A 23,448-nucleotide genomic window follows, 5' to 3' on the forward strand; every position below is an offset into this window, starting at 1 on the left:
CATTATCACTCTGCCATGTCACAGATTCCCTCCATAGCGTGTCACAAACTCTGAACCCTGCCGTGTCACAGATTCCCTCCATAGCGTGTCACACACTCTAAACCTTACCGTGTCATAGTCGTGTCACACATTATCACTGTGTCGTTTCACAAATTATAACCCTTCCGTGTCACACTTTCTAACCATGGCGTGTCACACACTCTAAACCCTGTCGTGTCACACTCGTGTCACATATTCTCACCGTGCCGTCTCACACATTATCACCCTACCGTGTCACAAATTCCCTCAATGGTATGTCACACACTCTAAACCCTGTTGTGTCACAGCCGTATCACATATTCTCACCATGACGTGTCACACATTATCATCATGCCGTGTCACAAACTCTATACCCTGCCGTGTCACAGTCGTGTCACATATTCCCACCATGCCGTGTCACACATTCCCACCATGTCGTTTCACAAACTCAAAACCTTACCGTCACACAGACGTGTCATATATGGCTTGTTGTAGCATGACCATTTCCTACTTCAGATTCACATCTTTTTCCTTTTGATTCACCATCGTATCAGGGATTTCTGGTTTCACATCATTCTCCAAGCTTTCGATTTATCACGGCCAGTTCCTTGTTCAGTTCTTCTCCAATTATATGAATGCCATGCCCGAAATATCTGAAAAACCATCTCATGCAATATTATTTTATTTTGTATAAGCTTCGCAAAAAAATAGATGTTTTGCACAAAATTAGATGTTCGTAAATTCTTTGCATATATTTTTTTTTTGTTTATTTGAGAGTGCGCATCAATGAAGATGGCTCATTAAGGGTATTTTTATTTCAAAATCTATTCTGGTGGTTAAAAATAATTAAAATTATCTGAAGATATATTTCTAAAAATACGTTATTTTTAAGGGTAAAAAAAATTTTTTTCCTTAAATTGAGCACACGGTATAGATATAGTTGCAGGAGATTTTTACTTGTAGCCATTGCCACCCTGGCGGCATATAAAATAGCCGGGAATTAGATTCCGAGTTTCTCACACTCAAAGGCAAGGCAGGCAGCCTTTCTAAACTTGACTAGTTGGGCAACGAATCACAAATCAAGGGGCAGTCTCAGAAAAGAGAAGAAGAAAATTCCAGCCAAAGCCACAACTGATTTCTCAATGGCAGCTGTTTCAGGCAAAAGACTCGCCATTACTCACGTCATCTTCGACATGGACGGTCTCTTACTCGGTAATTCCACCCCAAAATTCTCTCTGAGTCTTCCTCTTTCTTTCCATCTGAGCTTTTTCAATTCCCATGTTCCACCCCATCCTCAGTCTATAAGGTAGGGCCTCGCTTCGATTTTAAGTTCCATTAGCAGCATTGGGGAATTTACCTGAACAAAATACATGATTAATGATTCAGTGATTCCAATGACTCTCTGGATGCCTTAAATATCCAAATGCTTTGTTCTGGTTCGTGTAGTGATTTACCCGTGCATTTTTAGACACAGGCGCTGCTGATATAGTCTAATGCACCAGATGCTAAACTCGTCGTCTACTTCTATGGTTGTCTCACCAATACTTCTCTGTTGTTGACATTTGCTCAATTATATGCAATCGTTTCTCACAATTACGGTTTTATAGTATTATAATATATTTAGTTTATGATTTGTTGTTCATACGCTATTCCTTTCATTTAACTCGATTGTTATGTCTATGACCAAATGTTCCTCTAATTGTTTGCTGCTTATGGCTTTAAATTGATATTTTTCTACATGGCAACCACAGTGGTGTTCCTTTTATCTCTGCCTGTTGTTTGATTTCTTGAAATTCAAAAAATATTACTGTCTTTTTAGTCATAGAATCCTTGCATTGTCATGGTTTTTGGGGTGAAGGTATATACAAACTGTTCTAGGAAACAAATAAACTATCTCATGCACTGTATACTACTGTATTCTGCAGATACAGAGAAGTTCTACACTGAAGTCCAGGAAATTATTCTTGCTAGATTTAATAAAACTTTTGATTGGTCTCTTAAGGCAAAAATGATGGGGAAGAAAGCAATAGAAGCAGCTCGAGTCTTTGTTGAAGAGACTGGGATCAGTGATTCTCTTTCAGCTGAGGATTTCCTTGTAGAAAGAGAGGCGATGCTGCAGAAATTGTTTCCAACAAGTGAGCTCATGCCAGGTATTATTTATTAGAACATTACATCTGTCAGTTAATTATTTATAAAAAACCTTGTGCAATTTCTTTGTTTAATTTTTTAGGGAGATCCTAATGAATCCAAAGACAAGGATCAGAGCTATTCAAAAGATGTATTTTGAGAAATACAATATTTTCTTATCTTTAATGCAATGATAATAATAGTTGTAGACTTGGCCATACTGATTCTTTAGCAATTTTCCCCTCTTACGTATCATAGTTTCAATTGTTTTTAAAATTAAAGTTCAACAGCTGATTCTTCCCTTTTTTTCCTTGGGTGAGGATGATATTTCTTATTAAAATAATTTGTAAGGGATTTTTTTTCTTTTGCTTTTATCAGTTAGAAACCACTATCAAGAAAATTGCTTAAATATTGTGCTTTTTGGAATTTTCTCACAAGTCAAATGAAAGATTTTTAGAAAAACTTATGGGAAGATGAATATGCATATAGACTATTGAGGTATTATTGCATACATATTTCATGTTAGTTTTTAGCTGTCTTGAACACCTTATTATCAAACATCACTATGATAAAATTCTTTTTGATTCTGTTTTTATAAAAAGATTTTTCGAGCTATAGAGCTACCACCAAGGCTTAGATTGTTGTTATTGTTGAAGCCACTAAATCAATCATAACCATCTGATTTCTACACAAATGTGTTATGTATAAATATTTACTTCAAAATATAGTTTCAAGCGATAGAGCAGATTTTATTTGATAGCAAGTTGCGTATGATAAGTTTGAACCAAAGAACAAGTAGCAAATGATGAGAATTTCTAAGTGGGAAAGTACAAGGAGGAAAATGGAGAAAAGAAATTCTTTGATTCTTGCTCGAGGACAACTGAGGAGTTACTTTTAAGGATTCTGCATCTGAGAACCAGCCACTTTTTAAGTTGCTTCCCCTAATAATTGTAACAAAGATATCCCATAATATTTCAAATCTTGTAAAAGAAAAGGGATTCGATGATGGTGAATGTGTGAAACTGGACCGTAAAAGGGGAAGATATACTTAGTTTTTTATTTTCATTTTCCTACTTGTAACTGCAAATGAGTTAAGTAATAAGTTGTTGTAAATTACTATTCTAGGGGCTAGCCGTTTGATTGAACACCTCCATGCAAAAGGAGTGCCAATTTGCTTGGCAACAGGGTAAGCTTTGTCCTTTCCAATTTTTATTCCCTGTTGTTTCTTTGTTTACAAATAAACATGGAGTACATACACACGTGAATGATCTTTGCCATCCTTTTCTTTTTCAATGAAATTGCTTAAGCTATTGAAGGGCTATGCAAGCATCACTTACCTAGATGTATTTTGCAGAAGCCACAGGCGGCATTTTGAGCTAAAAACACAAAGACATGGTGATCTTTTTAAACTGATGCATCATATTGTTCTTGGTGATGATCCAGAAGTTAAACAAGGCAAGCCATCACCAGATGTATTCCTTGCTGCAGCTAGAAGGTTTGAGGTATAATATAAATCTATCCTAGTATTATCTCTTACTGTACTTGATGATGATAAGACATGATTGGACTTACATAAAGATTATTTTTAATTCAAATAACGCTTTAAAAAACCCTTGAACTATTCAAAAGAACTCAAATAAACTTTTATTCTTCTATTGTGTTCAATTAAGCTAGTACTTTTATTTTGGGTCAAATAAGTGCATATGACTAATAGTTGACTAACTGTCATTAGTCAAAACACCACTTGTTATTTTTATGTCATGTGGCACTGACACGATGTTGATGTGGAGGGTGAAAATGCCATGTGATCATGTAATCATACTATATTAGCATTCGATGTCATCATCTACTATGACATGTTAGCACCATGTGGCATAAAATGACAAGTGGTATTTTGACTAATAACAGTTAGTCAACTTTTAGCCATAAGAGTATTTGATTCAAAATAAATGTACAAAGGGTTGATTGAACGTGATAAAAGAATAAAGGCTTATTTGAATTTTCCTGAATAGTTCAAGGGACTTTTTTAGGTATTATGCTTTTATTATTAGTTATGTGAGAAGAGAAGTGATAAGAAATAAGTGCATAGAAGGTGATTTTAAGTGAAGTTTACACCCTCTGCTTGTTTGGATTTGATAGAACTATTAAGGAGAGGGAAAAAATAATTTGACAAAAGTAGGAATGAAATATTAATGTGTTATTCATGAACATAAGTGCCATTTTCAAAAATAAAAAGGGCTGCGTAGCCCACTGGGCTCATGCATTGCAGAATCTAGTGAGTGTCAGATATGCGTAGCATTTCCATGCTATGCAAAGAGGCTGTTTCTATGGCTTTAACCTGTGATATGAATGGAGTAACCTTATTGTTGTGCCAAGGCTCATCTCATTTCAGAAATGATTAGAAAACAAATATCTTATTGTCAATTCTCACCAAAAATCTCTCAACTTTCAAAGGGACTAAAAGGTGGTTAAAAGAAGCTATAAGTGGCAGTTTTGCTTCTCTACTCACTTTATTCTCCTTCGAAGAGTAGTTTGTCAATTGCTCTCAACTTTGACTTCTCCCCAGTTCTCTCACTGCAAACATGCTGAATTGTCATCTTGTTTCAAATTTCTACCTTTCTATCTGGCCTTTGAAATGTCCAAGATCAAGCTATGCAACAACTGATAGAGAATTTGTGGGTTAACAGGGTGGGCCAATAGATTCACAGAAATTTCTTGTTTTTGAAGATGCACCTGCAGGAGCTCTTGCAGCTAAAAATGCTGGGATGTAAGTGAATTTGTTTTACTAATGTATTAGTACAATGGGTTATCATTCATTTCATGCTCTAAGTTCAATTATTGAGTTTTCTGTTCGTTTATGTTCATTTTATGCTGATTGAGTTAATCTTGGGTAAAATAAGATTTTTTCATTCCATAGGGCTATAATTGTTGAACAGTTGGTAGTATTATCCCCTTGTTTAGCATTTATCACACTTGATTCGTGGTCAGTTACATTCTTTACTTCCTATGCTGACAATTCTTTTGAAGTATATGCTGTAAAAATATCTTGTAGATTCACATTGTCATTGCATTTAGCACCTGGTAGGATATATTTTATGACCAAAAAACACTACCTCCCACTAGATAGCATCCAGCACAATTTGGTTGCCAATCGATCATATCTGATATTATACCTGGGGCAGATATGTGGTCTGTTGCCTTACATTTTGACAGCTTTAGTTATTGTTTTGCTTTCCTCCTGTCTGTGCAGCATTTAACATACATTACTTGTTTCTGATAACAATCACATTTTACCTGTTATCATGGCCTTTCCTTATGCACTACTGAATTTAAACTATTTGTTGTTCTCCCAACAAGTCCTGCTTTTCAGTTCCGTTTCATTGAAAGAGTTTCCGTAAATTGCTATGGAAAGTGTGGGAGGTTTTTGATAGTTCAAGTTTTCAGCCAATATGATAGATGATGACCTTTGGTTTATTAGGGTTAGGAAGACTTTTTCTAGCTATTTACCTACTTTTCTTGTATTTTTTTTGGTGGAGAAAATGACATGTTTGCATAATTTCTTCTATGCTGAATCAGTTAAAATATTAGGGTTGTGATTTTGTTCTATCACAAAAATTCTCACAGTAAAGATCTATGTAAGATTGCAATGATGCACGCATGCATGGTACTAGTCAGTTAATGGTTGATGAATAGCTCAATATTAAATGGCATATATTGATAGGATCATGAACTAGCAAGGAGGTGAGTGTTAATATCTATTAGAGATTAAATTTATGGCACAAAATTCCTTTTTAATGAGTCCAGTGACCAGGTTGTATATAGCTTAGTCAGTTTTAGAAATATCAGCTTTTGATCTCTGGATCAAACAGGAATTAGTGCCACTTTCTAGGGGTTCAAGATTCTATATTGGATACGTTTCTCCGCACAATCCAGCCTCGAATGGATATGTCTTTAGTTTTGTAATACTAGTGATTAATGAATTGGGACATCATTGGCATGTTCCTCTGGTTCAGAAATGCTATATCATTTTCTTTCTTATTAAAAATGAGATAGTTTTTAGTAGGTTATTGACCACAAAAACTATCTTCATAAGATCATGTTCAGTCCATCAAGAAGTGGCTACCTGCTCAAACTTGTGCGCTCTCCAAGCCTTTATTTCTTGGCCTTTTTTTGAGGTCTACAGGATGTGGCATTCTTCATAATTTTTTATCATCATGTTAATTTTTGAAATTAACTAGATGCTCTGTTACATTCCATTGTTTGACGCATCTTATTTTGGTCATAGGAGTGGTGTATTGGTGATATTGCCCGAGAGTTTGGAGAAAATGCATGTGATTCAAATTAACCAATGATTAATTTTCTAAAATTTTTGTACATAGACTGACCTAAATAAATGGGACATTGCTGGCTCTTAGGGATTCCACTATGGATGTATAGGATTGTGGAAATAAACTCTCTGTGGCGCAGGCATGTGCAAGATGTGTGATTGTTGTCATTTCTCTGAAGTTTCCTGGCGGAAGAAATTTGAGGTTAATTTTATTTTCTTGTGAGGATTGCAACTTGGCTGAAGTACCAGAGATCCTCCATGCTTGATTACTAGATTTGAGTTATAACTATTTTGATCTGTTTGCAAGTACACATTCAAAGAACTTGTTACTTTCTTATATATGATGAACTTTGGTTTATGTGGTGAAAAAGTCAGTCGTCTAACACAATTACTGCGTCATTATTTCCTTGGGATTTTTTTTTTCTGGTGGGGCTTGAAGTTCCTCTAAAAATATTGTTCTTGATGAGTTGATATATTCATCTGTCAGCAAAGCATTTAGCTTGTTTCTTTTGTGGTTAAGATATATTGCCCTTAATCTAATTGTATGATTTTTTATCTTTTAGAGCTATAGCTTCGTGTACTACTGAATGCTTCCCTTGTGCTCCTTCTGACCTCTCTAAGTTCTTTCCCCCTTTTATTTGGCATTTGCATAGGTCTGTGGTTATGGTTCCAGATCCGAGGCTCGATAGCTCTCACCACGCCATAGCAGACCAAGTTTTGAGCTCCTTAACAGAATTCAACCCAAGTGAGTGGGGTTTGCCTCCGTTTGAAAACGCAGAAATCTAACAGTGCTTCATGAACCTCAAACCTTTCATTGTTGCAAACAGAAGAAAAACTGTATCAATTGATTCTTAACCTTGATCATTCTCCAGCTTAAGGCATTATCTATATCCTCTCTAGCTTATGGTTTATACACATTAATAAATATGGAAAGTGATTCTCTGTCTCTATAGCAGATTGCTTTGCTTGTGGTTGAGATATTTTTCCCCTCCTTTTCTGCTTCTATAGAAACGAAGATAGTAGTGGGGTAACATGGACATAGCAGTAGCACAACTGCTTTGATTGACGGTGGTTGCCGTTATGGGGAACCGCACTAGAGGTGGTAACAGCATTGACGTGACGGTGTAGATTTGGTTGAATTTCCAAGAATGACCGTGTCTGGTCGGATATATCACCATTGTACCACACATCTACAACGTTAGTTGTGGAATGGATCAACGGATGTGAGACCTTGTAACAACCAAAGCCACCATACCTTGTACTCTTTTCCAACTCTCAATTTTGGTGTCCTCTGCAATGATTTATGTATACGTGATCAATAAAGATATTTCATTCATATTTTCACTTCAAACTTTTCATAATTACATGTGTGAATGTGATTTTAAAAGGATAAATTTTCAATTAAAAACATTATTTATCTTTTTTTTTAAATTTTTTTGTTAAAGACAAGTCAAATGTAGACGTGCATGTCTTCATTGAAGTGATTTTTGTATTTTGCTAAGCAACACAAGTAATTGAGGTTTATTGGTGAAGGAATGTTTGCTGCAAAAGACAAATCTGTCATTGGTTTGACATTTATAGTGTCAAACACATCATTTATTATTGTATTGACATATGTTGCTTAAATTGATTAATAAATGTGATTGCATTTCAAAAGATAAGATAAAAAATTAAAAAATATCTTTTTTATTTTTTTATTGATTAAAATATCATTTGTCATTTTATACTACATGGTACTAACATGGTATGTTGAGATGTTGTAATGAATGATTACGTGACATATTAATGTGATATGATGAAATGATCATGTGATATATTTCAGCTTACACATTAATGTCATGTCAGTGATATTTCAACACTTCGTGAACATAAAATGATAAATGACATTTTGATTAATGATAATTAATCAACCAGTAGTCATAAATGTTTATTTGATCTAAAAATAAAAGTATAAAGGGTTTAATTGAATACAAAAAGAATATGAACTTATTTGAAATTTTGGCATAATGCTTAAATAAGTCCCTAAATATTCAAGAAAATTCAAATAAATCCTTATTCTTTTATTTTATTCAATCAAGTCCCTACACTTATATTTTAGATCAAATAAACCTTTATGATTAATGATTGACTAATTGTTATTAGTCAAAATATCACTTATTATTTTATATCCATATGACACTAACATAGCGTTAACGTGAATGATGAAAAATGTCACATGTTCATGTTATCATGCCAAATTAGCATGTTATATCATAATCAATTACGATATATCAGCATGCCACATCATCATCAATTAGGAAATGTTAACATGTTACTTTAGTGTCATGTCGCATAAAATGATAAATGGTATTTTGACAAAATGAATCATTAGTTTTAAGGGTTATTTGACTCAAAATAAAACTTTTTTAGATATTATACCTAAAATTTTTTTTTTAAATAGTTTAAGGATTTTTTCAAGCATTATGTCTTTATTTTTTATTTACAATCTTTAAAACTCAATTTTTGAGTTCATGATATTTTTAAAATGTAACAAATTTATTCATTATATCAACCATTATTAAAATTTGACAAAATTTGCTACCTTGGATGTCCACGTGACAAAAAAGGTGGACTCATTGGAGCTTTTAGGTTGAAATCAATGCCATGTGAACGTCCACCCGGTATTAAGATAGCATATTTCGTTAATTTTTAACGGTGATTGATGAAGAGACAGACTTGGGATATTTTTAAAAGAGTGGGGATGAAATTCACGTATTACACCTAGACTTGTGATATTTCCATTTGGCAAAAAATTAATGAAAACCACCTAGACTTGCAAATTGGAAAATCTGACAAAGGACATTTCATTATCATTTTAAGTGCACCAAGTTTCTATTGGAGGGTGAAAGTAGTACTCATTGTTTAGGTTGGGTCCATTGTTTCAAACTTTTTCCACATTGATATCCCATCCAAGAATGCATATAATATACTATAATATAATGTAAATGAATCCAGCCAAGACTGAGTTGTAATGTTAGATTAATTGCCCTTGTTTCATTTCAAGGATGGCGCTTCCCCTCAATTTGTTGTCACTTAAACTTTATTAATGCTATATGTTCCCCTCACAGTTGCATGCTTTCATCATATAATGAGGAAATAGCAGACGTTGGAGACTAATTAAAGCTGGAAATGATTTCTTAAGTGGACTTTGCATGGGATTTTAATTGTTCATATATTTACTTTTAACATGAATCCCAAATTTATTAATGAAGAAATAATAGGATTACTTAAATTGCGTGAAAGTTTGCTACTGTAATTTTATTTTGGTTAAAAAAAGAAAAACTTTGCTTCATCAAATTTTATTAAAATTTTGGAATAATATACAAATAAGTCCTTAAACTATTTAAAAAAATTCAAATAAACTTTTATATTTTTATTACGTCTAATCAAGTTTTTAAAATTTTATTTTAAACCAAACAACCATTTATAAATTAAGAAAATAAAAATGGAGTGAAGTTCTAAAAAAAAGAATTGATGGAGATAAAGTACGTACCCTCGGGAGGACTCAATCTAGTTGAGAAGACGACTTTTTGGTTGTCCATTGCCATGCCATCAACTATTATTTACTTTGTGGCACAATTACTTCTAATTTGGAAGCCTTGCAGAAGCAAACTGTAATAGTTTGAATTTTGAATCGAAAAGTAAAATCTATGAAGAAGTCTAACTCAAAATGTCAAGCCATAAAATCAATACTAAAAAATGTCAAGCCTCGATCATTACTTGCAATGGTAATGGCTAGCAAGGGAGCAAATAAAGGACCACAAAATCAGAGTGATTTGGAGCGACAAATGTGGTGCAAATTGTGGCCAAATCCTCCCTTGATCGTCATCAACAGACAGAAAATACGTGCCTTAACCAACGCCATCTGAAAAGGGTTCGTATCTGATAACCAACATTACTTGAGAAGGGGTTCACAACTCAAGATTCAAGAGACCTCTATCTATAATTTAAAGGCATGCCGTTTGTAGATCAAACAAAAGAGTAACAGAATTAAAATAAAAAACTTAAGAGAGCATCCACTTCTAGTGGCCGGAGTTACGATTTCATGTTTGGGAGATTGAAAATAAAAAGTTTAATTTTTGTAAAGATGAAGCTATAAAATTTTAAAAAAATAGAGGCAAAATTATAATTTTTTTAAAAAAATAAATAAGGAAAAATTATAAAAATTTAAAACTTTTAGGAGTGCATAGGGGGGGAGGGGAGGTGTGGGGCCCCTACTAGTCCCCCTCCCTTTGCCTCTATCCACTTCCATTCGTATGTTCGTCAAGGTGAGGTTAAGTGGAACATCTTTTCCCCGCATTTTATTTTACTTTTTTTATTATTACTATTGAACTATGTACTAATACTACAATTATTACTATTACTCTTATAATTATCATTTTTTTTTTCAATTTTGCAACAAGTGAATGTAGATTCACAATATCTCCAAGACATAGTTAGAATATCCTAATCTCATCTTAGAGGTCTCATTTGGGTTTGAATTTGTAAAATTGTATTCAAGAATGCAAAAGAAACAAATTAACTGAATAATTATTGATCATTTTTAATTCTGAATTGTATATAGAGGTTGTTTTTATACTGCTTAAGAAGCAATTTGGTAAAATTAGCAAAAAGCTAACAAAAGAAAAAAGAATATTAAATTACAAAAAATAACCCTGCTTAACTACCTAACTAACATATAACAAACTTACTTACACATTAGCATTCCATCTAAACAGGCATGTGATTGTCACATGCTTTTAGTTTTTGACATTCCCCCTAAAGAGGAGCATGAATGTCAAGAATGTTCAACTTGCCAAGGAGTGATTGGAACCGTTTTGGTTGAAGTCGTTGTGTAAATAACTCGGCTGCCTGTAAGGAAGTATGGAGATAACTGGGAATAATGATACCTATTAAAGCCTTTTCTCTTTTAGAGTCACAATCAATCTTAATATGCTTCGTCCTTTCATAAAACATAGGATTTTTGCATATTTGAATTGCTGACTGATTGTCACCATGTAATTTGATAGCCTTGCTATGGTCAACACCAAGGTCTTTTAGTAGAAATCATTAAGATCCACATAACTTCATAACATGTAGTTGCCATTGATCTATATTTAACTTTTGTAGAACTTCTAGCAACTAAATTTTGTTTCTTAGATTTCCAACTAATTAAAGATTCTCCAAGGAAAATTTAAAAACCAGTAGTAGACCTTTTAGAATCATGACATCCTGCCAAGTTACGATCACTATAAACTTGAATCTTTAACTAGGACTATGATGACACAAGGATTCCTTGCCCAGGTGCTTTCTTTAAACGCCTTATAACCATATGAGCATTGTAAGTGGACATTGCTGGGCTTATCCATAAATTGAGAAAGCACTTGAACAACATATGAGATATCAAGTCTTGTAAAGCTTAAATAAGCAATTTTTCCACCAACTATCTATAAACAATAGCATCATTCAAAGGATAACTACCATATTCCTTTGTTAGTTTCTAGTTATAGTCCATAGGGGTGGATATTGGTTTTGATCTCAAGAAACCATATTCTCCAAGCAAATTTATGAAAGGTCCATATATATTGTTTCTTCAAGATCTCCATTCAAAAATGCATTAATGATATCTAATTGTGATAGAATCCAACCCTTTACAACTGTTATGTCATGACCCAAATCGAGGGTCCATGACCGACAAATGGGGAAGATAAGTGAACTCACCTATCCCAAGCAAGCCTTTAACCAAACATTCAAAAGATGATAAAACAAACACGATTTCTGGAATTTGTGTTTCATTTGTATATATATTAATCCAACTAGGAAAATCCAATACCACACATGCTCATGTGGGATCACAAGTTCTGTAGCATTTCTAAACAAACCTAGAAGTTTGTAATTTGTAAACATAAGTGGAAGCATAATTACATTTCATATGTAAAGCATTTATTGCCAAGCATTGTCCAAACCATAAACATGTATTTGCAAGTATAAAACCCAAATTAAAGTTTGACAAGACTAGTAGAGCGACACGACTCAAAAGAATGAATGTATTGGATGCCTTCATGATGACATACCAAGTGTGATGACCAGAAGACTCTACAAGTACGCCACCCAAAATGTCTACTGATCTGTAAATAAAATAATCCATGTGTGTAAAATATAAAATCTCAATGAGCAAACACGAGGAGGTGGGACAAGCTAAACGACGAAGTAGTTTGTAAGAGAAGTTCAAAGGATTATGCAATTTCAAATAGTACATTAATAATAAATTCATAAGGTAATAAAGTATTCTTAACCTCAATCGTAAAAGATAAACTCATGCACAAAAGTTCTTAGACTCTCGATCTAAGATTCCTTAGCAAAATTCTACAATTGAGGACTAAACAACCAAAATAGTGTTCATAACATTGCAAGGATCGACCCTTTAGGGGTGAAGAGTCGATCCTTCCTAAAACATAACACTATTCATACGTTATGATGGCTAAGGATCGACCCTTTGAAGTATATAGGTTGATCCTTACACTTCTAGATTTCCAATCCAACCATATTTCCATCCAATTGTTCCAATATTCCTATTTTCACCTTTTTAAGGTACAATTCATATTCATATATGATTTATGTAAAGAATTCAAATGTTCAATAGCACATACAAAGCAACTTGGACATAATACAAAAGTAACATTCCTTCATCATTAATGAATTTATAATCAAATTCCAAACATTCTAAATATGTACCCAACACAATAAAATGTGAAACCAAATATGGTAATAAGAATACGAAGCATATCCAACAACCATATTAAACCAACATTCTAAACGTGCTAAGGCACATATCTAAACATACAAAGACATGTAGCAAAATATGTAGAGATATGGGAATCAAGTATGCAAAGAATTTGTATGATTCCCAATATGTTAAGCTATATACAATTCCAAATATGCTAGGGCATATAATTCTAGATATGTTAGGGCATAAACAACTCTAAATATGCTATGGCATATAATTCCAAATATGATAGTGCATATACAACTGCAAATATGCTATGAATCACGATCCACACCAACCGTTGTGAGGTATTGTTTGTTTTGGCTCAATAATTTCATGGTTTTGTCCTATAAAAGGCGTCTCACAGGTTGAAAGTGGTGTGAATCATTAAATGCCCAGTGAGATGCCATAATGTCATGAGATCGAATTATTAAAATCACACCATAATGTCATGAGATCGAATCTTTATTTGCTAAATTAATTTGTGCATCTCATGCACTTGTTAATCTGCAATATTTTGACATTAAAATGAGATAAATATTATGACAAATAAATTTTAAAATTTACAATTACAATCTATCTAGAAATCAAAATAACTAGAACAAATTGCAAAACTTTAGAACTTACTATTTTATGTAGAACAAAACCTGAACACTTCATATTCCTTTTCAACAAGGCATTAATAACAATAGACATAAAAATGTGTTAAAATCAAATCAAGGAAGGCTTTGATACCACTGATGGATTTAGCTAGGACGACATGCTCAAAATACGCAGTGGAAAGAAAATTAAAACTTTAACTAAACAACCAAAACATGCCTCCACCCATGGATCACCTTGGTGATATTTAATACATAAAAGCACAAAATAAATTATTATTTAGAAAGATATCTTGCCAAGTAATTTTGTAATCACAATGGCACTTCCCGAAGCAATCCCCGTAAACACCACAAGGAGCAAAACCCTAGCCAATCAAGTGCTTGGCCTTCAATGGTAGTACACACGATTGCACCTGAACCGTCAACAAAAGAAGGAGTTTTTAACTATACTTAGTGTTAGTAAAGAGGACAACAATTGTCCTTTTCTTTTTTTTCACAATCTTAGCCGAACCTTTCTTGAAAATTGCTTCATAAACAATTCTCTTTCACATAAAGGGAGTGGTGGCAAAGAGAGAAAACTCTTTTCTTTTTCTTAGAAAAACTAGGTTTTCTTCAATTGTGAAAAACTCTTATGTAGAAAATAGTTAAAAGGTGACTTATATAGTTAAGTTAAAATAACTTCAATTTTGCAATTAAGCCTTCAATATTATAACACATTATAATATTAGGTCCCTTACTTAATTGAACTCTTTTAATTAAGTCCTTGAAAATTAAAATCAAAATTAGTTTCCTTTATATTTTGCAATCAAGGCCTTATAATTATAACTATTTATAATTATATCTAAAACTTAATTAAACTCTTTTAATTAAGTTTATAGAAGTTAATTACCTAGCATGTGATTTAAGTCTAACTTAAATCATCACTTTCTTAATTTAATTCAAATGCAATCATTATGTGTGACCCATTAGGTTCCTAACATGTTGGCAATGGAATTGATTAATGACTTAATTGATTAATACAAATATCAATCAATTAGTTAATAATCAATTCCATAGACTATCATGGCCACCCAATTGTTAAGAGAGTAAAAGGGTTCTTTAACAACCTTTCAGTGTACAATCTATCACTGTAATTCATTTCTTCATCATATATCCCGGAGATGATAAGAGTTTGGTACAATGTCTACTTTTATTGACCTCTATATTCGTTCCTGCAGTTATAACATTAGCTTTATAGAGAGTTATGAAACCTTTTCTCATAATATCCATGTCGCCTTGGCCAAGGACTTCAATAAGCTAATGTTAACCAAGAACTAATAGGATATGTCCTCTAAAACACTTGAGGTGATGATTCCTATATTGACCACTCATTTGCCTTCACATGCTTCATACTATACCTAAAAGCATCATGTTTTGTCATTCTTGGTTAGGCACCCATAGGGATGAAATCAAAGTATATCATTTCACGTATAAGACAACCTAATGTCTCAAGTCTAAGAAGTATTTACACATCTGTCACATGAGAAGTGTTGCATAGACACTAGAGTGTATTACCAAATCCACTTCTCATGGTGAGTCATGTTTAGTGAACTTGCTTTTCTAGTCAAGCACTTATATTCTAGTTCCAAGTATCTCTATACTTCAATTTATAAGATCAATTGCTTACTTCCAAGGTAAAGAACATTGACTATACCAGTCTCTAAGCATCATTGATGTCCAGTCTCGATGATACATTGACCAGTAACATTTTAAGATTATGCTTTGATGGATAGGGATCTCATAACTACAACCCATTACAGTTCCCTTACAAGGCATATTAATCTCATGGACTTCAGCCAATTAGACTTATAACTCATTATAATTGATGTTTTATAGATGAAAAAAAAATCTCTAATCATTCAACATGAATGATATTATTGCATGATTGGAATTAAGCCTTAACCAATCCCAATTGACTGCAGGGCTCATCCCAACAGTTTGACTACAGGGCTCATCCCAACATTGTGAACCATTAAATGCCCAGTAGCATTTTAGTACACAGTCAATATGGGATTCATGGCTTCTCTCTAAGACCATGACATCTTCCCTTGGCTCCCTATTGAAAGCTTCTCTTTGATGTGGAACATATGGCTCTGCCCGTTGGGAGCACATATTTTCTTCGATGTGGGATTCACATGGCTCCCCTCTAGGACCGGGACACTATAGCATATAATTCTAAATAAGCTAAGGCATATGATTCCAAATATGCTAGTGCATATAATCCACAACACCAATATAATCCAAAATTAGTTAACTTACAAATTTCACAAGTGATAACAACCAATTCAATCCATATGCAACCAAACATCTCATATAGTGATATCCAAATAGTTTCCATCATCCAAAGCACATGTGAGTTATGCATCACACATTTGAAATGAAATTTCCAAACAAATAAAAGCTTGTTCCCTATTTAAAAACTAATATGTAACATCCATATTTACGTATACTTATATTACAAATCAACATTTCTAAAACCATTTGACATCACAACAAATCAAGCGGTCACTCTTTTACTTTCATGATCAACTTCCAAATGCATTTAAATATGTTTAGTGGTGTACATCAAATAATTTATAAAACTACACATCTACTCATAAATTGAGAGTGCTCTTCCCAAGCTTTCACCACCAACCAACCCCTACTTCACCTTGGAGGGTTTAAGCCTTCAACAGCACCTAAAATGATGAGTAATCATTAAAATCTTCATAAAACCATAATAAATTCATAATACATTGAATACCCATTTCAAACTCTAACTAATCCATGTTTAAATCTAAAGATTTTCTTCAACTTTTCTTCCAAAACTCATCCCCATCGCACATACAACTTAACTTGCACTGTGCCTTACCTTGGTAAGCTTTTACACTAGGATTCTAATAAGAATTTGAAAACCTAAGTCAAAAATTTAGGTTCAAAAAAAGAAATAAAAATTAGAAACTTGAAACCCATATTTAAGAGAGGTTTACGAGCTAGAAATCCTTACCCTTAGCTCTTGAAAATTAAGGTTTGATAGGGAGTTTAAAGGTCTTGAGAGGTGATAAATTTGAGAGAAAATGAAAGGAATAACAAAAAGAAATGAAAAAAATGAGAGTCGCTTGGATTTTGGAGGTTTTGGGTTTCAATTTTTTGTTGATATGTCTTAAAATTGACCCTTTAATGAATGGGGATTGATCTTGACAACTTCCAGAAAGCTATTCATGGTCTAGGTGCTCTTGGGATCGACCCCTCAGGGACAAGGGTCAATCTTGGCCATTTCCAGAATGCAACTTAGCCAAATTTTAGCCTAGGGATCGACCTTCCATGCATGGAGATTGACCCTATAGACACCCATTTTGTCCATGGTGTCTATTGAGATTTTGAAACCATAAAAAATACAAATATGAAAATTAGCAAAAAAGAGAGATAAATATGAATAGGATAAAGATATATTTGCACTAATCTTAATCTTAGATTAAATTGAAAATCTAAAAAGAGATTGAATCAAAACTCAAGAAACCAATTCAAAAAGGAATAGAACACATTAGCTATAAATATACACAAGCATCGGTGTCAAAAAAAACAAAGGGGAGGGAGAAAAACTGAGAAGAAATAATCAGTAGAGGGAGAGAGGAAAATATAGAAAAAAATTGTCCAAAGAGAGAAAAAAATATTTTTTTGATTCTTTGGCTTTGGGTTCTTGGGTTTCGATTTCTTTTAGATCTAAGAGAATTAATTTAGTTTTTTAAAAAATTATCTTGATTAAAGGGAGAGGTAAGGAAAAGAGAAGTAAAAAGACTTTCCTAGTTTCTTGAATAAGGTTTAGATAGAGCTCCTCATTCTTGACTGTGTACACTTGGTATCTGGATCTACGTGAATTCATTTGGGTAATCTTGGCCCATTAGTTTGGTTTTCATTTTGGGTTTTTCAACCCAATTAGGTGATTTTTTTCTTTATTTTTATTTTTTATTTTGATTTTTATTTTATTTTTATTCTATTTATTTTTTGGGACATTTAAAAATTAGGAGTTTACATGATAAATAAAAATTCTCCGATGAAGGAATTTCAAGAAGGTTATGAATAATAGATTTTTGAAAATTTCTAGGTGAGAGATTTTTCTTGAATTCTATCATAAGTGATGGAGTTTTCCAGGAATATTTCAATATTAATGAGTTTTTGTTTATTTCAATCATAGATGTAAATAAATAAAAATTCTCCAATGATGGAATTTCAAGAAAGTTATGAATAATAGCTTCTTGAAAATTTTTAGGTGAAAGATTTTTTTTGAATTCTGTCATAAGTGTTGGAGTTTTCAAGGAATATTTCAACATCAAAGAGTTTTTGTTTATTTCAATTGAAAATGTAAATAAATAAAAAATCTCTAACGATAGAATTTAAAGAAGGTTATGAATAATAGTTTCTTGAAAATTTCTAAGTGAGAGATTTTTCTTGAATTCTGTCATAAATGTTGGAGTTTTCAAGGAATATTTCAATATCAAAGAATTTTTTTTATTTTGTTGAATAAAATAAAATTAAATATTTAATGAGGCTAAAAGATAATAAATAATTAATTAGGTATCAATTAAATGGACGTTGTGAGGGTACTAATAATTTCCTCACACGTAACTGTACTCCCAAACCTAAATCTATTTTGTAGACCAAAACTTATTTTTTTAATGAACCTACGTCAAGCCTAGAACCTCATTAGGAAAATAGTTTCACCTAGGTGGTGAATCGCATCTATACAAAAAAGATTGATGGCAACTCCTCTTAAGTCGAACTCTTGAGTTTTAGGGCTCACTACATTATGACAACTTGGCAACTCCACTAAGGACTCTTGAAAGTCTAGCCTGTAGCTAGTTATTTGTTGTCTTAAGCCTTTAATTTAAATTTATTTTTCCTATTATTTTTGTTCATATTCCTTATGCTTTATTTATTCATACACAACACTTGCATGCATAAGCCTTTAACCTAGGCTTTGTCTTTTTTAAGAGGAAGTAAAGTACCTTGCTCTCATGAGGTCATAGCCTTCGTGTGGGCACACGAAATACTGCAACTCAGATTAAACCCTTTCCATTGGTAGCCTATAATGGGTGAGGATTGAGGCACCTTACTAGTCCAAAATGGATGACAGTAAGGAAAAATTTGACAACCTTTAGCTTTGCCTCTAATTTAAACCTAGAATATAGTAAACCTTATAGAGCCAACCCTAAGTAATGCATTCTTACCATGTCATATAAAAAACACCCAAAATAGGTACACATAGTTTTGGCATTATATGTTGTAACTTGTTTGATTTTTGCATTTTTACGATCATGCATCATGCAATAATCATGTAGGGATATCTGTCATATGTTGTTTTGTATTTATAATAACTTGTTTAACTTTTGTCTTTTTATAGTCATGCACTTATATCATGCATCCATCATATAGGGATATTTCTCATGTTACATATGACAAAAGAAAGTCTCTTTTCATTATTTATCATTATGTTTCAAATATCCAAAACATATTTAGCACATGCATTTACACAACCAAGATTTCTTTTTCATATGAACATACATTTGCACAGTTACATGATAAGCATTGTAATTCATTTTTGTTAGAAATATAAGCTTAAAGTAAAACTACCAAGAAGGGGGTGAATTAGTTGTGAAATAAAAATTTCCCCTTTATCAAAAAGCTTTGAAGATGAAGTAAAATATAAGAAAATGAAACGGCAAAATAGAGTATAAAGTCAGTAAGTAATGAACAAAAAAATAGAGTACTCAATAGGATTTTTATAAAGGTTTGACTTTCCAATGCCTACGTCTTCTCCGTTGATATCACAAGGAGTTTGAATCCACTATCAGCTTGCCTTTTCAATAGGATCAAGCATAACCTTTACAACATGCCTTTTGCAAGATCAGGCTTAACCTCTCCAACATGCCTTTTGCAGTATCAAGCGTAACCTCTATGAAGACAATGCCTTTTTCAAGTTCAAGTACAATCTTTACATAAGATGCAGCCTTGTAAAGGATCAAGCAAAACCCTTATACCTTTTACTTGGAGGTATAACCAATACAGTAGTGGATTCTAGTGGATTTCTAACTCAAAACCTCTAAAAAGTTGATAAAGAAGTTTAGGATCAGAAAGATGAGAGCTTTCTCAAAGATATGAATGATCAAGGGAGGTTTAAGCTTAAGAAAGATCAGTTGAAAGATAAAAATGTGATCTTTAGGCTTTGGTCTTGCTCAAAAATAGGAACTTTTTGCTCATAGTTTTTTCTCTTGTTTTTTTCGCTCTTTCTTTTCCAAAGATGATTCCAAATCATTCAAATCTCTCTAAAATCCCCTACTTTAACATCCCCAAGGTAGGTATTTATAGCCTTTGTGATTTCTTACCAGTTGGAGTGAAATTTGTATCATTTATTGTATGTTCCAACCAGCTTGCACAATTCTGTCGCATATGTAGAATCGATTCTTTGTTGTTGTTGAGTTGTTGTTTAGAGCTTTCTGTCTATAGAGAATCGATTCTTCTATTTTTGAGATATTGGTTCTTCTACAATTGGGTTCAAAGGTGACACCTTTGCAATCTTGGAGAATCGATTCTTCTGTTACAAGGTGTTAGCTTTTCATTGTGGTTTGATGCCAAAATTTGAATTTAAGCTTGATTTTTGTCACTCTAATCTTATCTAGTTGTACCATATCTTCCTTGGTCACCAAGTTTTTGAATTTTAGTTTTGGTGCTTCAAGAACCAATATCCTCCCCATGTAGAATCATTCCTTTTTCTTTGCATTTCTACCTTCTACCTTTTGTGTCTTTAAAATCGATTCTTTGTCTTTGAGGTATCGGTTCTTCACAAATCCTAAAGCTATTATCTTCCAAAAACTGCCTTTTTCTTTTCTCAAAATTGATTCTTTACTATTGATCTTTGCTTAAAAACTAACTTCTCCTTCTTTAGAATCAATTCTTCCTGTGATAAAGAATTAAATTTCCTTTTTTTTTTCATTTAAGAATCAAGTTTTTTCTTTTGAGGATTTGATTCTTAGGTTGGCATTTTAAATTTTGAAAACAAGAAATCTTTGAAAAAGCTAAGAGATATTTTTTTAAGTTAAAGAGCATGATCATTCACATTCAAAGCATGTTCAATCAATTTTAGCATTTCAATATATTTTTCTCTTAAGTTCAACTTTAATACTTCTTTGAGGATTTTCTTCATATTCAAAGGTATCTTTCATTCATTTTCAACTCTCATTGAGTTCAATCAATTTTTTCATTTCAAAATAAGAATAAAGCTAACAATCTATCCCTTTTTGATATGACAAAATTAAAAGTTAAGTTTCCTGATTGAAGAAAACTCCCCTAAAAATATACTTAAGATTTCAAAATATTTTTCTCAAGTAAAGCTCTCCCTGAATTTGTGCTTTTTCAAAAAGATTTATAATAAAGTTTAAAAGCACATTTGAAATTTTTCTTAAAATCCAACCATAATGAATGAAAAGTTAAGGTTTGCAAATTTACTCACAATATTTCTCCTTTTTTTTTGTTATATAAAAAATGAGCAGAAAATAACGTATAGGAATAATGGGAAGAAAACCTCATAGAAAAATAGAGCATTAGTAGCACAAGTTTAGTATAATGATAAGATAACATTTAAGGATAAATCATTTAGACATTCACAGTAAGAGTTTAAACAAGATATTCATGACAATTGCATGCATATGACTAGCCAAAAATGTCAATCAATAGATATTAGGAAACATGTGGATGAATATATGCAAATGGAAATATAGAAGTCATCTAATAAAGTTAAGAATTAAGACATTTCAAGAGTTATAATAAATGTGTTCCAAAAATTAATATCTGTCTCTAGTGGGTTGATTTATTGACTTGAGGATCAATTGTTCAAATCAAACTTCTTCTTAAGCTAACTCATCTTCTTTTTATGCTATTTTTTTTCATGCAGCAGTTTTTTTATTTGACCTTCAAATTAGTTGTCCATTTCTGCAATCAAGGAGTTCATGGTGTTTTGAAAAGAAGGATCTTCAGTGCCAATGAATTTCTTGTTATCATCTGTTTCAATTTCTTTTTTTTCAAGAACTTGTGCAGGTGTCACATTTTTAGGATACCATTTCCCATCAACCCAGTGATACTCAAACTGCCTTATTACTTTTTTAACAGTCTTCTGACTTCGACATCTGATCACTAAGTCTGCATTAGTGTCGCCTTCAAGTGCATCCATCGATTGACTAATCACCATTCCATGAACTAATTTTTTATTTTTTCCTTCAATTATTTCCATCATATCTCTAATAATAAAATGACCCAAGTTGATTTGCTTGTTGTGTTTGATGTGATACATGAAGAACATATCTTCACTTTTCACAAATGGATATTCTCTTCCAGTTAGTCTTTAAAACCAACACAAAATTAAGTGTAAAATTCTATCATGAAAGCCTAGACATTTCACATTAAAAGGTTCTAATGGTGTTGGTGAAGGGAAGATGAAGAACTCATTTTCTAAGTCATTTTCATTGAGTTCACTACGTAGACTTTTCGAGTGTATTCCAAAATTAGGAATTCCTAAGACATGATTGATTACTGGTGGAGAAATACCTATTTCTCTTCCCATGATTGATGTAGTGAACATGACCTTGGAAATATAAGCTTTTCCTTCATTGTTAATGAATGTAGTGTTAGCATTTAAGTAGAAACCTTGACTAAATTCTCATTATAGGGTTTATTCATTTCTAAAATTGTCAACCAACCTTGTTCTCTGAGATTTTTTCAATATGGAAATTCTAGTGTGCTCAGGTAATTAAAATCAATTGGCTAGCCAAGAATCACTTGAAGGTACGAAAATAGATACAAATACCTTTCTCTTTGTTCATGACTGTTGAAGATCTTCCTAAAACTGTGATTAAACCTTGATGATGATTCTCTTTTTTGGTCTCTAGTAGAATTTCCATGCCTTGTTGACATGACTAGTAATTCTTTTGGTGAACAAGTTGTGGTGTAGAGAATTAAGAGAGTTTCACAGTAGACTTACAATAGAGTTATGGTAGATGAATAGACCAATAACATTTCTTTTAATCTTATAAGAAGAGCTATTTGTTCTTTTACCTTTCTTCTTCGAAGTTTTAACATTCCTTAAATGGATCCTGTCTCTTTGACTTGTACATTTATTTTGTTTGACTATTGTGACCTTAATTTTTGACATTTTCAGTGAAGTCATTAAGATACTAAATTCATACCTAGATTCTTTGCCTTTATGCCTAGAGGTTAGAAACTGTTATATGACTTCTTATAGTGAATGCATGTGTTTCATGTCATGACAAAACATTCAAGAAAAATAGGACAATATTATTCATATTTCACACCTTGATTCTCATACCTGTTTCAATAATGTAGTGATGTAGGCTGAACATCTACAATACTAAAAACCATAGCTTTCAAAGTGAATTGATCCTTCCTAATTTTAATTTAGTAATATAATGGAATTTTTTGCAAACTACTAACTTGTACCAAAATTAGTCCATGGGTGAATCTATCTAAATTTGTGGTTTCCTACTAAATTCTCACAAACTTTCCCT

The 23,448-nt window shown here is 32.5% G+C and overlaps 1 protein-coding gene across 1 annotated transcript; it reads left to right on the forward strand.

Moving 5' to 3' along the window:
* The first annotated feature begins 1,001 nt into the window (after window positions 1-1,001).
* On the forward strand, window positions 1,002-7,823 carry GS1 (Haloacid dehalogenase-like hydrolase (HAD) superfamily protein). The gene is given in 7 exon segments (XM_018126981.2): window positions 1,002-1,230; window positions 1,944-2,168; window positions 3,271-3,331; window positions 3,500-3,647; window positions 4,833-4,912; window positions 7,126-7,157; window positions 7,160-7,823. Coding segments are annotated over 7 exon segments (678 nt in total). The 5' UTR covers window positions 1,002-1,160; the 3' UTR covers window positions 7,222-7,823.
* Window positions 7,824-23,448: the final 15,625 nt, after the last annotated feature.

This window comes from Theobroma cacao, chromosome 9, assembly GCF_053813885.1.
Source record: "Theobroma cacao isolate CCN51 chromosome 9, ASM5381388v1, whole genome shotgun sequence".
Classification (NCBI taxonomy): domain Eukaryota; kingdom Viridiplantae; phylum Streptophyta; class Magnoliopsida; order Malvales; family Malvaceae; genus Theobroma; species Theobroma cacao.